General features: G+C 47.3%; 2 protein-coding genes across 3 annotated transcripts in view; one reads left to right on the forward strand and one right to left on the reverse strand.

Moving 5' to 3' along the window:
- Positions 1 to 5949, forward strand: part of ATRN (attractin) — a 198600-nt gene extending 192651 nt beyond the window's left edge. Inside the window, exon 29 of the mRNA XM_069856613.1 lies at positions 690 to 5949. Coding sequence (XP_069712714.1) covers positions 690 to 814 — 125 coding nt within the window. The 3' untranslated portion in view covers positions 815 to 5949. The remainder of the gene's footprint in view (positions 1 to 689) is intronic.
- A 9035-nt stretch (positions 5950 to 14984) lies between these two features.
- The window catches only part of GFRA4 (GDNF family receptor alpha 4), an 82234-nt gene continuing 80692 nt past the window's right edge, over positions 14985 to 16526 (reverse strand). For both annotated transcript variants that reach the window (XM_069856651.1, XM_069856652.1), the window contains exon 8: positions 14985 to 16045. In XM_069856651.1, the coding sequence (XP_069712752.1) occupies positions 15899 to 16045 (147 nt within the window). In that variant the 3' untranslated portion in view covers positions 14985 to 15898. The remainder of the gene's footprint in view (positions 16046 to 16526) is intronic.

A 16526-nucleotide genomic window follows, 5' to 3' on the forward strand; every position in this document is an offset into this window, starting at 1 on the left:
CTATTCCCTCCATTCCCAGCTCCATTTGTAAAGAGACATCAAGTCCTTTCAAAACATCCCTGCCCGCCACTTAGCAGCTCTGGGCAGAGAAGATTCCTCCATCCAGGTTAAGGTTTCCTTGTTCCCAGCCCCTTCCCACTTCTTGCAGGGCTCCGAGACAGAATTTGATTTAACTGGGGTGTCTCCAGTGCCCAGTGAAGCAGAGGATTAATAAAAGAGAACGAGCTGGGTTTGCGATGGGGTAGTTTGGTTTTGAGCTGTATTGAACCAGATCCCAGATGGCCAGTGGTGGTTTCTCTGGGGATCTGCCAGGAGGAGGTTACGGAGATGATGGATGTGTGGGAAGCGCAGTGGAACCTCCATGTCCACGTGCTTCCAGAATTTATTCTAACACATCTACTGGTGCAGAGAAAACCACCTTCCTTCAATATTAATATCCACGCTTCTTATTTCCAGCTTTTTCTACTGCAGTTGCTTCCAATAAAACATGCAGTATTTAAAAGCTTATTTCAGAATAGCTGCAAGAGTTTAATCTCTTAAGCCAGAATGCTTTTCTAGTTTTCTTTCTTTAAGGAGAACTCAAAAAAACGATACTCATTTTGTGGCTCGGAGGGTTTTTCTCAGCTGTGGCGAAAGGATTTGTTCCCGAGACTATTTTATTCCAGGACTGTTTTGTTTCATTGCCTCAGGTCTTGCGGTGGCCAGCGCGCTGGTGGACATTTCACAACAGATGCCAATTGCCTACAAAGAGAAATCGGGTGCAATACGAAATCGGAAACAGCAGCCCCCTGCACAGCCAGGAACCTGTATTTGATGCATGGACATCAGAAACTCTCTAGGGTTTTAAACAAAATGGGAAAGGAATACCGAGGAGGAGGAGAAAGATTTCCAAGTTGTGTCACAAGAGACTGGAAGCACTCAGAAAAAACACACAACTTCCTTGAACCCAACTTTTTCTCTCATCTACGTGATAGTTGGCTTGATTTGACAACTGCTCCACTTAAGTTTTCTTGACACGTGGCTTCAGATTGCTCCTTTTGTTTTCTTCGAGGTTAAAGTAAAATGATTTTATTGCAGGTCCCGTAACATCCAATCACCACCATACATGGTCAGTGTAAATAGAACACTAGTCTGATATGAATGACACTCAGGTTTATACATGGAAAGTGCTTTGTAGTTCATGTATTTATCAAACTGTACAAAAAGAAAACGATGCGGTCTTTACAGGTGTCAGCTCTCAACACATAAACACTACTATTAATCTTCAAAGCATCTCCATCCTTTGTTTTCATTTAATATTATATGTTTACCCTCATTATTGAAGTGGAACTCTCTTCCAGATCCAGCGGTTTTGTAGTCGTTGTGGTCCAGAACATCCGGATTGCAAAAGAGATGGTTTAAAGGTTGATGTCACCTTGCTCAGACCATGTGCAATCCCTGCAGAAGTTGAAACGTTGCCTCTGAAGGACTCGGTGTTTACATAGTCTTAACCTGCTTGCAGTTCACCACACACAAGTGCCTAGACTTGAACAGATCTAGGGAGTGAGGAGTCTGCTACCCGCGTTAACCTAAATATATTCCTTTTAAATACAGGCACGCACACCCACAGTCACCCAAGGCAATCTCTGTCCTTTGTAATATCCCACACGCAGTCAGGGGACAACAGCACGTTCCTCACCAACAAACAACTCAGCTAGATGGGAATATCTGGGGGGAAAGTAGAGTTCCAGTATCTCGTAACAAAACCGGTTTCACCAGTGCTTTTAACAGAAGCAGTTTGTGTGCCAGGTCAGATATATTATATTTCTTCTGAATTTCTTGGCCCATTTGGCCTCTTTCCCTGGACGAGAGTTGAGTTGTGTCGGAGCTCAGAGGCAGAAAGATTTGCTCCGTCTCCTTACAAGGTGTAGAAAGCAACACTACGGGTGCCAGCTCATTTGAGGATGGAGAAAAAAAGAACTTTAAATAAAAAGCAACCAGAGTAGCTTTGTTTGGCCCAAGGTTGAATTCATGATTAGTGGTATTTCCCATTAGAGTTAAACCCTCTTAGTTGTCAGAAGAGGTGGCTTGGTGGACTTGCAAGGACTTGCAAACAGCAAAGAGAAGGCTTGGCTTTTGGGGGGTGTATCCAACCCTCTGATGCGCTTGGATTTGTTGGTTTTGAGGTTCAAGGGTGGATTTAATTCATCGGTGCGTGCACATTGGTGCCCAGTGTCTCCCTGGATTCTGGAGTGGGTTGCAGTGCCAGGACCATGTCAAGTTGTGGTGTTGAAGCTGGTAGGAAGATGTTCTGCGAAGGTGCCAAACGAGACGTGTAATTGTTGCTTAATCACAGTAAACGCAGTTTCATTGAGGCCACCGAGTCACCGGTTTCTGATGAGGACGTGGAGTATTTGTGACACGGAGAAGTAACAGATTGAGGGGTGTGAAGGGAAGTGCTCTTGAAACTTCTGGCCGAGTAGCACCTTCTTCCAAAGTGAAATCCAAGTAACTGCATCTTTTTTTTTGTGCACCTTTTGGTGATGGATTACATATCAGCCACTCATTTTTGGTTGTTTTGAGTTTATAACTGTATTTTGAAGAAGCTCGTTGGAGCACGGTAGCATCGTAATAAAGATGTGAATTGCTGTGCATGTCCGGACAATGGTGATGGGGGAACAACCTGCTGGTTTAAAGACCGTGGGGGATTATAATTCCGATTTAATGTGTCATTTAACAAATGCAATAGAGCTGCAGAAAAAAAATGGTGGAAAAAATGCATTATTTATATATATATATGTATGTGTGTGTGTATGTATATTTAATGCATCGTTTCTATCGGTTAAATGCCCTCTGGGGAAAAGAAATTCTAAGAGGCGAAGGGGTGAGCTTTGTCTTTTAAAATGAAGGCGTTTGAGGAATTGAAGTTCTACGTGATGCACAGATTACCTCAGACAGATTCATCTCCTGATAATACTTTCTAACTTCCTCTGTGTCTAGGACTAAGCTGAGCTAGAGAAATGATACCGGACTAAAATCTCTCCCATGTTATTGCTTTCCAGCACATCCTCATGTTCAGAGATGTCTTCTTGCTTCTCCAATACCTTTGTGGGGAGGAAAACTGCCAACCCCAATCGAGAAAGCTCTTGTGCTTGAGTCTCCACATTCAGGATGGCGCTTGAGCAGGTGCTTCAGGTTGTTGCTTGGGTTTTGCTAAACAGAAACAGCTTTCCGATCAACAGGCTTGCAGGGGGGGGATGTATTTTTACATAGACAAAAAGACATAAATAGGGTTTATTCCCCCCTGCTGAGGAGCTGGGTCGTCTGGTCTCCGACGCTTATGGGGCCCAGGAACAAAGTTGGGTGGCAGAGATTGGCAAGATGAGCAGAAATGATCAAACTTTTGAGATTTAGAGAACACAAAACCTGTAAATAGAGGCAGGAGACTGATTTATATAAATAAAATGAACCAGCTCCTCGAGGATGGAGGAGCATCTTATCTCCATACTGATGAGGGAAGAAGAGAGCTCTCATACATATCTGCTGCCAACAGTTTCATCCCAGCTTAAAGGGAAAACAGAGACCAAGGTGGGAATGGATGGGGGGAAGAAGAATTACTGGTGGTTTATCACCAGGCCAATATCAGAAGTGAAGGATTTGTAGGTTTATTTCTTTTTGGGGGGGCAGGGGTGAAGAGCAACCTTATTTCATGGGAGAATCTGTAAATAAATGAGAAATAACACCAATTTTGCACTTGTACATAAACTATACAGTAGCGTGCAGATCATTGACAGATTTAAAGTGTATATAAACCAGAAAAAAAATATTGAATGTATTTTTGATGCATTTTAAATGATGTATGAGTTTTGTCTTAATAACTTCTTCATATGATGAGGATTAGATAACTTTCCAGAGCTTTAAAGAAACATCAAATTATATTCGTGATATCTTGCAGTATAAAGCAGGGAGGCATAACTTGACTTTTATGTATTCAAATGCATTTCACTTAAATGTATAAGCGAAGGAAAATACAGCTCTTCCATTTGAAAGGGGGAAAAAACCAATGCTTGAAGACAGATAATAAATGTAGTTAAAGTAGTCATTACTTGGAGGATTAAGTCAGCAGTTTAAGCCTCTACCATTAAGATTGTGCCAGTGATTTCCATTCAGAATCGCTATTTTCAAGCGTTTATAACTGGCTGAAATTCAGCATTCAACTCTTGAGAACATTTGTAGTGTTTGAGAGTAGCCTTTAAAAATAATAATAAATCAGAAATGTTGTAGCCCTTGGGTTCTGGAAAGCAGCAGTGCCACCGGATCTCCCAATAACAACTTCCCTTTTCTTTCATTCGCTGTTTCCCTTTTATTTTAGCCCAGAATTTTTCTTAGGCTGTTGTAGGATGAGTGAGAGGAGACCTGGCCACCAGATGGGTCTAGAAGGTTTACGGGACACAAGTTTATGGGTAATGCCTGAGATTAGCAGAAAGTCATAGCCTGTAAGGTACCAAAATTGAGTGGAACGGTACCGTAAAAGCACGACAGCCCCACTGGGGAGATGGACGCATCTTTAGGGGTAGGTTGTATACTTAATATTGCTCAGAAACCTTTTCTCCGCGGTGAATGGTTGATGTAACCCATAGGCACTGGGTTTATAGTGTGATTAAGTGACCCTAAATTAGTAGAAACAAGATTTTGATGGAAAACCTTCACTCAAGAGGTGAAACTTCAAGATTTTCCTGTAACCTGCTCTAAGTCCGGCACCCAAAGATGAAGCTGATTCTCCATCCTTGGCTGCTTCTGATCTTGGCTGCTTTTTCTTTTCCATGAGACCCCCAAGTTGGGGCCAGAGCACCAGGGCTACCTCTGAGCTCATCAACCACAGGGATTTGCCGGCACTGAGCTTGCCAGAGAGCAAAAAAAAAAAAACGGATTCCACACGCTGGGATCAACTTCTAAACTCATCCATCCAACTCACAGCAAGGTGTGGACGTCTCTCCTGGTCCCATTTTCATTATATCTCCATTTAGGAACGCTCCAAGGGAAGGGAAGGGATGGGGAACGTGGAGTTTTGGAGCCTCCTCAGCTCAATTGCAAGAGCAGGTTGGAAAAGGGAGTTGGAAATGCGAAGATGCCACTGGAGGATGCCCATGTGAGCAGTCGGGGAAGCAAAGAGGGAGGGATAGGTGCACGTTTCTCATTTTCAAGTGTGATGTTGGCCATTTCAGTCCGATTCATGCTTTTTCTGTTGGTGGCTGCTTAAAGTCGATGAGTTCCTCGTGCCAGGGATCCTTCAACAATGTGTATATGCTGGTTTTTTTCTGCATTAGAGCAGGGTTTGTTCCATTTATCACTTTGTTCTAACACTACACATGGGCTGGTTTTGTGCGTCTTCCAGGTACTAGAGTTCTTTACCCAGTTCTTCTACATTGACTCCACAAACCTCACCAGAAGAAAGAAGGACATAAAATCGTGGAGGAGCTTAACATGTCAGTCCATTATTTCTTTTTTTTTTTTTAAAAAAAGGCAAAAAGAAAATAAAAATAGAGTTTTATATTACTCTGAAATTTGTGCACAATAAATGTTCTTTACACTAGGACCCTTGGATTAATTGTATTCTGTTTTTTTTTCCCCTTGTTCTGTAATTATTTACGATTCTTATCTGTGTTCGGACTTGAGCTTAGTTTGTTAATATGTATAATTTAGCATTTATTGCGTTCATATGTAAATATGAGCAAGTATTGTAAACTATTTCATTGCTGGGGGTTGTGGGTGTTATACATATACACAGCTAGGACTGCAGTTTTTGGTATAATTTTTTGTATTGTAAAATAACAGCTAATTTAAAGCAGGAACGAGAAAAATTATCGGGAGATCTGTGCATTTTAAATACAAATGTGAAGTACATGTATATAAATAAAAGTAAATAATGCGAATCTTTCCTCTGAAATAAAAAGTAGATGATCTGGTTAATATTTTTTTTTTCCGCGATTTTTTCTTCTGCTTTTTTTTCTCCCACCTTTTCGGAAGGAAGGGGATTTTAGGTGAGATCTTAGGAAGAAATATTCCCCTGTGAGGGTGGGGAGGCTCTGACCCAGGTTGTCCGGGGAACTCATGGCTGCCTGATGGAGTCCCCAACCCTTGAGGTGTTTTAACAGGCAGGTGGATGAGATGCTCAAGGGTCTGGTTTAGTAGTGGACAGGTACGGTTGGATTCAATAGTCTCAAAGGTCTTTTCCAGCCTAGTGATTCTATGATTCTTCCCTAAAGTGCCTTAGCTCTTGTCCCAGATGTTCTCTTCAGCTGTCTCTGAAGGGAGGTGGAAAGGAAGAGATGTCAGAGTCTTCACTTGTAGAGAAAAAGGGGCTCATCCACCATGCAGGTCACCTGGGTGGTCAGGGCTGAATTTATTGGGAATAGGACTGTACTGGCTCCAACCTCCTCAGGTCACGAGTCTTTGCTGTCGTGACAGAGCTGGGCTTATTTTGTTCAGTGGCCGTAGTACTGACCTACAGGTCAGGGATGCTGCATTCAGGGTTTAAATGTTAAACAGACTAGGAGAAGTCTGGCTGGAAAGCTGCCTGGAGGAGAAGGACCTGCGGAGGTTGGTTGACAGCGACTGAACATGAGCCAGCAGGAGCCCAGGTGGCCAAGAAGGCCAATGGCATCTTGGCTTGGATCAGACACAGTGTGACCAGCAGGTCCAGGGAGGTTCTTCTCCCTCTGGACTCGGCACTGGTGAGACCGCTCCTCGAATCCTGTGTTCAGTTCTGGGCCCCTCACCACAAGAAGGATGTTGAGGCTCTGGAGCGAGTCCAGAGAAGAGCAACAAAGCTGGGGAGGGGGCTGGAGAACAAGAGGAGCGGCTGAGAGAGCTGGGGGTGTTTATCCTGGAGAAGAGGAGGCTGAGGGGAGACCTCATTGCTCTCTCCAACTCCCTGAAAGGAGGTTGTGGAGAGGAGGGAGCTGAGTTCTTCTCCCAAGTGACAGGGGACAGGATGAGAGGGAATGGCCTCAAGCTCCGCCAGAGGAGGTTCAGGCTGGACATTAGGAAAAACTTTTTCACAGAAAGGGTCGTTGGGCAGTGGCAGAAGCTGCCCAGGGAGGTGGTTGAGTCATCTTCCCTGGAGGGGTTTAAGGGACGGGTGGACGAGGCGCTGAGGGACACGGTTTAGTGTTTGATGGGAATGGTTGGACTCCATGATCCACTGGGTCTCTTCCAACCTGGTGATTCCATGATTCTAAATAAGCCCAACAGAAAAAGAAACACTCAGCCTCTTCCCTTTCTCACTCTCACTGCTGATTTTCCAGTCCTTCCTTTGATTCAGAAGAGAGAAAACTGACATCCCTGGAGACTGCAGCACCAAAGAGTTTTGCTAATGCTTTTTGCAACCTTATCAAATGTTGGTGCCAGCTGGTGTTTCGGATGAGCACAAACGCTAGGAGAGCAACGTCGGAGGTGACCTCTCCTCTCGCAGCCCTCGGAAGCGGGCATGCAGCACACCTGGCATCCAGAAGCGGATTCCTGCCGAGAGGCAATCCGTTGTTCTCCATTTACTTTTATGTCGCTCCTCAGCTTTGAAATGAAGCACTGCTGAGATGAAGCAGAGTCGAACCTGACATTTATAAGCCATGAAGGTTTCAGTCACCGCCGTCTCCCAAGACTGTTTGTGCTACTTCATCCCACGGCGTTAAAGTTGGAGGCTGAAGCCCAATTCGCATCAATTGCTGCTAAGCTGAGTGGAGCCTGCAGTCCAAAAACACAGCGTGGGGTGTCCAGACTTGAAATGAAATGGGCAGCGGGTAGTGTTTTTAAAGCTAGTTCAAGCTCATTTTGGACAGCAGGATAAAACGGAGAGATATGGGGCCGTATCTCATCCCTGCTTTGATTTTTCTTCTTCCGTCGTAGGAAAGAAAAGAGGTTTGCAGGGAAGGAATGGAAAAGAGTGTATCCAAGGCTCTTTGGGTGTTGTGCCTTCCTGTGTTACCCATCATTAATGAGTGCAGTTGGAGAAGAAGCCAGAGAGATTTTTCCATGCAACTTTTCTTTCCACAAGACTTAAATATGCAACAGGTTGCCCAAGGAAATTGTGGCTGCCCCATCCCTGGAGGGGTTCAAGGCCAGGTTGGATGGGGCTTTGATCAACCTGGTCCAGTGGGAGGTGTCCCTGCCCATGGCAGAGGGTTGGAACTGGATGGGCTTTGAGGTCCCTTCCAACCCGAACCATTCTATGTTTCTATGATATCAGTTGTCTACAGAAAGAATTATAGAATCATAGAATCACTAGGTTGGAAAAGACCCGCTGGATCATCAAGTCCAACCATTCCTATCAAAAAAAGAGTGGAAGGAGTCCTGTTTTTTTGTAAAGCAACCGATTTAACTGATCCACACCCTGCAGAAAGCCTGGACTTTGGGCTGGGTGTTGTTTCTCCTTATCCAAGTAAAAGGCATGTTTTGGGGGCACCTCCTGGATGGACATCATCATAAAGAGGAATGAAAGCATGGAGATAACTCTGGTTCCTGAATTTCTCCATCCGTCCCAGCAGCAGCTCGCTGGCTGTTTTATCAGCTCTACTTTCCAGTCTGCAGCCTCAATGTGCCTCTGACAGCGCGACTGGCAGTATTTCCATTGACACATTCCCTGGGATCCCTGCTCCCACCAGAAATCATTTCTACATCTCCTCAAGGTAAAAAAAAAAAAAAAAAAATATTGGGGCTTGAAACATTTTTCATGTCAGAGGTAATTCTGCAGCATTTCCCTTTGGCTGCCATCTGCACTTGGTGCAGAAAGACAACATTTTAATAAGCAAAGCGAGATGCAGCCGCTCCCGTCAGCACATCAGCTCTGTTTGCAGGGAGATAGTGGATGGTGAATTGCTCTTGCTGCTTTAAACATCCCCTCGCAGCAAATGCACATCAGCTGCAGGATTTCATCTCTGCTGCGGCTGCACTCGCAGAGTGATGGGGAGCGTTGGTCCTGCTTGAAGGGCTTTTCTTTCAGGCTCTGCAGAGGGATCTGGCCAGGCTGGATCCGTGGGCTGAGACCAATGGCATGAGGTTCAACCAGGCCAAGGGCCGAGTCCTGTGCTTGGGACACAACAACCCCGTGCAGCTCCAGGCCTGGGGAAGAGCTGCTGGAAAGCTGCCTGGAGGAGAAGGACCTGGGTGTGTTGGTTGACAGCGACTGAACATGAGCCAGCAGTGGCCCAGGTGGCCAAGAAGGCCAATGGCATCTTGGCTTGGATCAGAAACGGCGTGACCAGCAGGAGCAGAGAAGTGATTCTGCCCCTGGACTCAGCTCTGGTGAGACCGCTCCTCGAATCCTGGGGTCAGTTCTGGGCCCCTCCCCACAAGAAGGATGTTGAGGCTCTGGAGCGAGTCCAGAGAAGAGCAACGAAGCTGGGGAAGGGGCTGGAGAACAAGAGGTGTGAGGAGTGGCTGAAGGACCTGGGGTTGTTCAGCCTGGAGAAAAGGAGGCTGAGGGGAGACCTCATCACTGTCTACAACTCCCCGAAAGGAGGCTGGAGCAAGGTGGGTGCTGGTCTCTTCTCCCAGGTGACAGGTGACAGGACAAGAGGAAATGGCCTCATGTCGCCTGGGGCAGGTTCAGATTAGAGGTCTGGAAAATTTATTTGCTGAAAGAGTTCTCAAGGCCCTGGTAGAGGCTCCCAGGGAGGTGGTGGATTCCTCATCCCTTGAGGGATTTACAAGCCAGGTAGATGAGGTGCTCAGGGATCTGGTTTAGTAGTGGACAGGTACAGCTGGGCTTGATGATCTCAAGGTTCTTTTCCAGCCTAGTGATTTTGTGATTCCTCCAAACCTCTAGAGATGCTCCAGACCTGACACGCTTCACATTCAAGTAGCTGGAAATTTTCTTTGTTTTGGCAAAATCCAGCAGCTGAAACTGCCCATGTATCATGGGGAAGAAAACAGCTTTGATGAAGGTCCTGAGTCTGGTCCTAACCCTCAGTCTTTGCTCCCCCTCAGCTCCTTATAGAATCACAGAATAACCAGGTTGGAAGAGACCCACTGGATCATCGAGTCCAACCATTCCCATCAATCACTAACCCATGTCTCTCAGCACCTCGTCCACCCGTCCCTTAAACCCCTCCAGGGAAGGGGACTCAACCCCCTCCCTGGGCAGCCTCTGCCAGGGACCAATGACCCTTTCCGTGAAACATTTTTTCCTAATGTCCAGCCTGACCCTCCCCTGGTGGAGCTTGAGGCCATTTCCTTCATGCATTCATGAAGAGAGAAACATGATTTTGGGGAGGGATGATAGAATGGTTTGCGTTGGAAGGTACCTTAAAACATCACTTCTAACCCCTCTGCCATGGGCAGGGACACCTCCCACTGGATCAGGGGCTCCAAGCCCCATCCAACCTGGCCTTGGACACCTCCAGGGATGGGGCAGCCACAGCTTCTCTGGGTGACCTGGGTGTTGGGTCTCTTGAGAGCAGAGTAGAGTAGCAGAATCCCCTCCCTTGCCCAGCTTTTCAGAGTATTTCTAGTTCTGACTTTGAACTCACTTTGTGTTTAGGATTCAACTTGCATTTCACTGGGTATTTTTATATAAATTTTATATACATTTGTTTTCCTGACTGTTTTTTCACCCCGCGTTGGCAAGCAAACATTCAATTTGCTTCTAATCAATTCCTCTGTGATTTTTTTTTTTTAAAGTGCCAAAAATAACTCACAGATGTTCATGGCATGAACAGAAGTGTCCCTGGCTGGCATAAACCACCACCCTCCTCCTCCATCTCCCCTCCTCCTGTGCCCCACAGGATGGTGCAGCACCAGCCACCCCCACTTATTTCCACCCACCTGGGTTACGTGGTGGCATCTTAGCAGTGGCGGCTCCACATGCCACTAATTGTGAGTCTGGTTATTTCCATCCCTGCTACATCTTGCAGTGCCTCTCTCCTCCTGCGCTGACATCAGCTTCGAGCTTAATTGTCTCCAAGTTGTCCCCAAAGCTTTGCGTACGTCACCCCAGGGCTTGCAGGGGTCCGTGTTCCAGTTCGTAGAATCACAGAATGGGTTGGGTTGGAAGGAACCTTAAAGATCACCCAGTTCCACCCCCCCCTGCCATGGGCAGGGACACCTCCCACTAGACCAGGATGCTCAAAGCCCCATCCAACCTGGCCTCGAGCACCTCCAGGGATGGGGCAGCCATGACTTCCCTGGGCAACCTGTTCCAGTGTCTCACCCCTCTTCGTGGTGGCATCAATATCAATCTGTCCGGCTCCATCTCAGCAGAGTTGGTTTCTCACCCCTCACCTCTTCTTGCTGGTCTGCAGCAGATCAGAGCTGGCTTTCCAGCCAAGAACAGAGCATCTGAGCCCCACTACACTGCCCATACCCTCAAAATATCCCCCCACTTCTTCCAAGAATTGAATCAGTGAGCTCAGCACCAGCCTAAACTTCCAGGCACAGACATCCTAGCGTCACAGACAGGAGCAAGAGGGTCAGGAAAAATGCATGTGTGCTTTATTCATGGATATGTTTGAATATTGACATGTACAGAAGAGATAAGTACAGGTTATATCCCAGTAGTAGAGGCAGACATCAACCATCGTCCCCTACGTGCGCACACACGCAGCTTTTAGCATCCCCCTGATACCCTTGGGGTTATTGCTCCAGCACCAACTCCCCACCACGATCCTTCCCTCCCTGCTTTCACTCTCTCTTTGATGACGATGTAATATTTATACGTACACAATATTCCACCAGCTTTCAGGACTGTCAAACCACTGGGAACAGTGCCGAGGAGCCAAGAAAATAGAGTTCGGTGGTTACAGAAAGTTTGTCTGGTTCTGTTTTCCTTTCCCGTGATTCTTCTTTGTGCTTATGGAAGTCCCCAAAACAGGGAGTTTTTCCTTAAAAAATTGTCTCTCTTTCTCCCTCTTGGCTCGCTCAACCCTTTACAAGCAGCTGCTGGGACTTCAGCGGCTGGTCAAGAGGCTCAAAAATGAAGGTCCACGGTTGACTTAGAGTTCATCAGAGCCGAGATTTCATCTGAAAAAGTCACTGACTTTTCACGAGGGAAAAGAAATGCCCTGTGCACGCATGTGGTTGGCGGGAGGAGACACATAATTGGGTTTCCTGCCTCCAAAAGCCGCCCCTATTTTGTAAATTTTCTTTTGTGAACCGGCTTGGAGGGAGAACTGACATTAAAATTAGCAAAAAGGGTGAAATGACCAGGAAAAAAGTCATGCAGGTTTTGGAATGATTTTGTTTTCATTCTGCACGTCCCACTCTCCCTGCTGGGCAAGAAGCTTGTTGTTCGTGTCACCACATTTCAAAGCATCCTCAGACCACAGGAAACCCCTGGGAGAGCAGGGACTGACCTGGGAGAGTGCTGGAAGGACACGATTTCCAAACTCACAGCACAGGACAAAGGCTGAGGACAGAGAGAGCAGACCTGTAATCTCAATTCTGCAGATGCTTTTGAGGCACCTCAGTGAAGGGCACAAGCAGGAAACCCCTCCAGCAGACACCCACTGCCACTAACTCACTGCTTGATTTTTGCAGGGAACCCAACAGATCATAGAATGGCTTGGGTTATGGAAGAAACATTAGGTTGGAAAAGACCTTTGAGATCATCAACTCCAACCATACCTGCCCACTACTAAATCATGTCTCCAGGCAGCTCATTTACCTGCTCTTTAAACTCCTCCAGGGATGATGACTTCACCACCTCCCTGGGTAGCCTCTGCTAGTACCTAAAAACCCTTTCCATGAAGAAATTTTTCCAAATGTCCTATCTAAACTTCCCCTGATGCAGCTTAAGGCCATTCCCTCTTGTCCTATCACTTGGGAGAAGAGACCTTGGGTTAGATGGGACCTTAAAGCCAATGCAGTTCCAACTCCCCTGCCAGGGACAACTTTCACTGGATCAGGTTGCTCCAAGCCCCATGCAACCTGGCCTTGAATACCTCCAGGGATGGGGCAGCCACCACTTCTCTGGACCGTGGGTTTTGACCTCCTAATGCAACCCTCTGTGATATGATCCACGTCACCTTCCACAGCCTTAGGGCACTTTTAGATATTGATCTGCCATCCTCCCAAAACTGAGGACTTGAGAAGACACCACAGCTGAGAGCTGCTTTGTCTTGTGACGCTTAGAGACAACTAACACCCTAAGGAGTCTTTAAAGTGAAGGGAGATGATGTCCATCATTGGAATCATTAAAAATAATTTAAGATAAATCAGCCAGAAAGTGTAAACAGATCATTGGTCCTGCTGTGGGATGTAGTGATGGAGTAGGCAACCTTCTCCATCCTCTCTATTCTATGAGTACAATTCCCCACATCTGTTTTTCACAGCATACCAGGCTTACAGGAGAGTTGAAGTGGGGTTGCCAGTCATCCTGACCACCTAGAAAATGTCTATCTTTGCCGGGTCTCAACTGAAGAAGGAAATGGCAAAGTGGCTTTTCAACCACCACCAGCAAATTACAAGAGATGTGGGAGCAGAATCTGCAGGACAGGGGACTCCTGGAAAGCAGCTGACACTTGTATGTCCATCCCAAGCAGACACGCAGCCCATGCAAGAAGACTAAAGGCTGACGGAGACAGGCTTGTTGGAGCCAGATGTGAAGAGCAGGGCACGACCACAGGACTGGAAGGGAAAGCTGCAGAAGAAGGCAATTCACAGCACGACCTCATGATGTTGAGGTAGTTCCTTGCCTTTGAAGGGCTGAACATTAGGGTTTAATCCCCTTCTCACCTGTGGCTCAGAGGACACAAGTTTTGCAGAGCTGCAGCTGGTAGTTGTGTCACTTGGTGCTCAGATGACTCCTTGGTCTCTTGGAGGACACCAGTGTCCTGGGTAGTGGGGAGATCTTCCCAGCGGCTCAGTGCACGGCTCTGGCACTTTGAAGGGACCTACCTGCCTGCTTTTGTGATCTGGGTGAGTTCTTCACAGCGAAGATCTCACACACAAGGTTCCATTCAAGGTGTGACTAAGCACCTTGAGAACCAGACTTGGATTTTGGTGCCTTCCAGGACCCTTTACACAGCCCTGGGTTAGGACAACCAGGTGCTACAGCCCCTCAAGGACCTCGAGGAGCAGAACTTTGGATGGAACACAGCCAGGACATTCCTTTGCATGTCTTACACATCCACAGGTGTTCATCTGGAAACCAGAGTGGTTTCATATTGGACCAAAACCCAAGGAAGTTCCTGCAGTTTCTCAGCAAAATCTGAAGCAATAAAGCAATGTGAGTTGTTCTGCAGGGAATGCGGATGGAAACCACTGGACTTTGCTGCTGCCAAGCCTTTCTATGCATTCAAATGCTAAGAAACTAATGATGTTCCTTGAAGGAAAACAAACCAAGGAATAAATGGGCTGGCTGCAAAGCTCAAGTCTAAATACCATGGGAGGATCTGGAGCTGCTGCTGTTCCTCCTGTGGTGGTCAGCCTGGGTAAGCGTTTATCCTGGGAAGCCTTCTCACCCTTCCTTAATATCTTCTTTCTTGGCTTAAGCTAACAAGGGATTCAGCCCCCTTCAGAAGACGCTGGGAATCCTCAGCTTAACTCCTTAAATGATGAGCCCTGGATGCTCAGGTAAACTAAGGTCACGCATCTGCCTCCCTGAGCCCTGAGAGACCAGAAAGACGCTTATCCTCACCCTCCAACTGGGCTCTGGCTGCAGCTCAGTACAGTGGGTCACTTAAACCACCTCTCAGTTGACTGAGCAGCACTTGGGAGGAGGCAATGTCCTTCATGCGCTAAGTTGGACGCGAGAAATTGCTTCCACCAGCTCTTCAAGAAGGGGAACCTTAGTAATTCGCTCCCTGTGTATGACATGATTCATGACTTGGCCTTTCCAAAAATTGGCTGGATATTTATGTTCTCAGAGTGATAAAATTCTTCTGTTCAATCTCTTCCTTGAGTAACTAATGAAATCCCCTGACTGAAGATCTTCTGCCTCTCTGCAAAGACATACGGACAGGTAGCACGTGGGAACGGGTTGCGTTCGGCTGGCATTGGGTCTCCACGTTCATCCCACGTGGAGAAAGGTTAGCTTGGAGTGGGACAATATTGGCCTCAGGCTGTCTGGATGTGACAATAAAATACCTACCCCAAACACTTCACAGGAACCAGTGAACAGAGTTGCTAGGGTTGGGACACGAAGAAAGCCAGATGTAAACAACACGCAACACACGTGTTTCTTCCTGAACACCATCAATACATGACACATTTCTCTAGAAAGGAGGGCCCAGGGAGCAGGTGTCATCTTGGAGACGCATGCTGGTTGCACGCTGGTCACAGTTTCACGCGGGTGGATAATCTCTATAAGGCTGTTCTTAATGTGGTTACTTGATCCACCCCAGAAGCGCTTCAGGATCCTCTCAGGTGAACAAAACCAACCATCTTTTCACCTGTGCTCTGGTTTCTTCAGTCCAAACCGGGTGGGCTGTCCTTTGGGTCCTGAGCAACCCTGGAGACAGTCTGAGCTCCACAACATTTGACGTGTCCTGTCAAGAGCCCCCCAACATGAGTCAGGGCTTCAGGAAACTTCCTGACAGCTCATCCATCAAAAGCCTTTCCCCTCTTGGCTTAGGCAAGCGAAAGCATTTCCTTTGTAGCTCTCATTTCTCGGATCGACTCTTTCAGCGTTTTCCAAGGGAATAGTTTGTGCCTTGACCCCGTCCACAGAAAGCTGGAGAGACGACCACCAAGCTGTGGGGTGGAAAGGTGGCCAGGACCAAGAATGAGCTGGTTGTTGACAATGCTGATTGTATAAAATCAAATAAATTGGCAGGCGGGTGAGGAGGAAGAAGGGATGATCACATGCTCACCTCTCCTTCTCACCTCCTCCTCCCCCTCATCCCAAAAAAGTTACTGTTCTGGTTGTTTTGTTTTAAGAAACCAACACAAAGAGAGTCTCTGCCTGGCAAGTGGCCGCCCAGCTTCACATCACAGAGAGGCTCAGCGCAGCAGGAGTGAAGAGAAACCACATCTGCAGCAGAGAGGCTGCCCAGTGGGAGGGAGCTGCTGGGCTGGAGGTCCCCGATGACAGGCGAGTGGAGCCCCGCAGGAGCCTCTCCTCTCCGGCCACCTGCAAGAGAAAGGAGGCAGCACAGGGTGAGTGATGTGCTTGTTCCCCACCTCTATCCTTCTGAGGATTCAGGGCTCGGGGACCACGCAGCCTTCCTACATGTGCAGAGGGATCCAGGGCCAGCTTCAACACTCCATCTCTAGACCAGACGTCAGCTTAGATGGTGGTGGAGGTGGGGGTAGCGCCACGGCATACGCAGGGTCACCTCATGGGCACAATGCTGGGCATGCAACCTCCACGTTTGGACACTGTTTGGAGACATCTTTGTGTGAGGAGGGGTGCCTGGTTACCCACTCTGGTCAGTGGAGATCCACGCAGCCCACGGAGCCACAGCTGGACAGTAGTCAGACCCAGTGGTCTCTCCAGGTGGAGAAGTCCCTTGAATATTAATGACATCTCCATAGGGCTGGCAGATATTGCACCAAAGAGCAGCTTGGAGCCAGATGGGTTTCTCCAAAATACAGCGTATGCTTCTACATGA

This window comes from Phaenicophaeus curvirostris, chromosome 4 (genome assembly GCF_032191515.1).
Source record: "Phaenicophaeus curvirostris isolate KB17595 chromosome 4, BPBGC_Pcur_1.0, whole genome shotgun sequence".
NCBI lineage: Eukaryota > Metazoa > Chordata > Aves > Cuculiformes > Cuculidae > Phaenicophaeus > Phaenicophaeus curvirostris.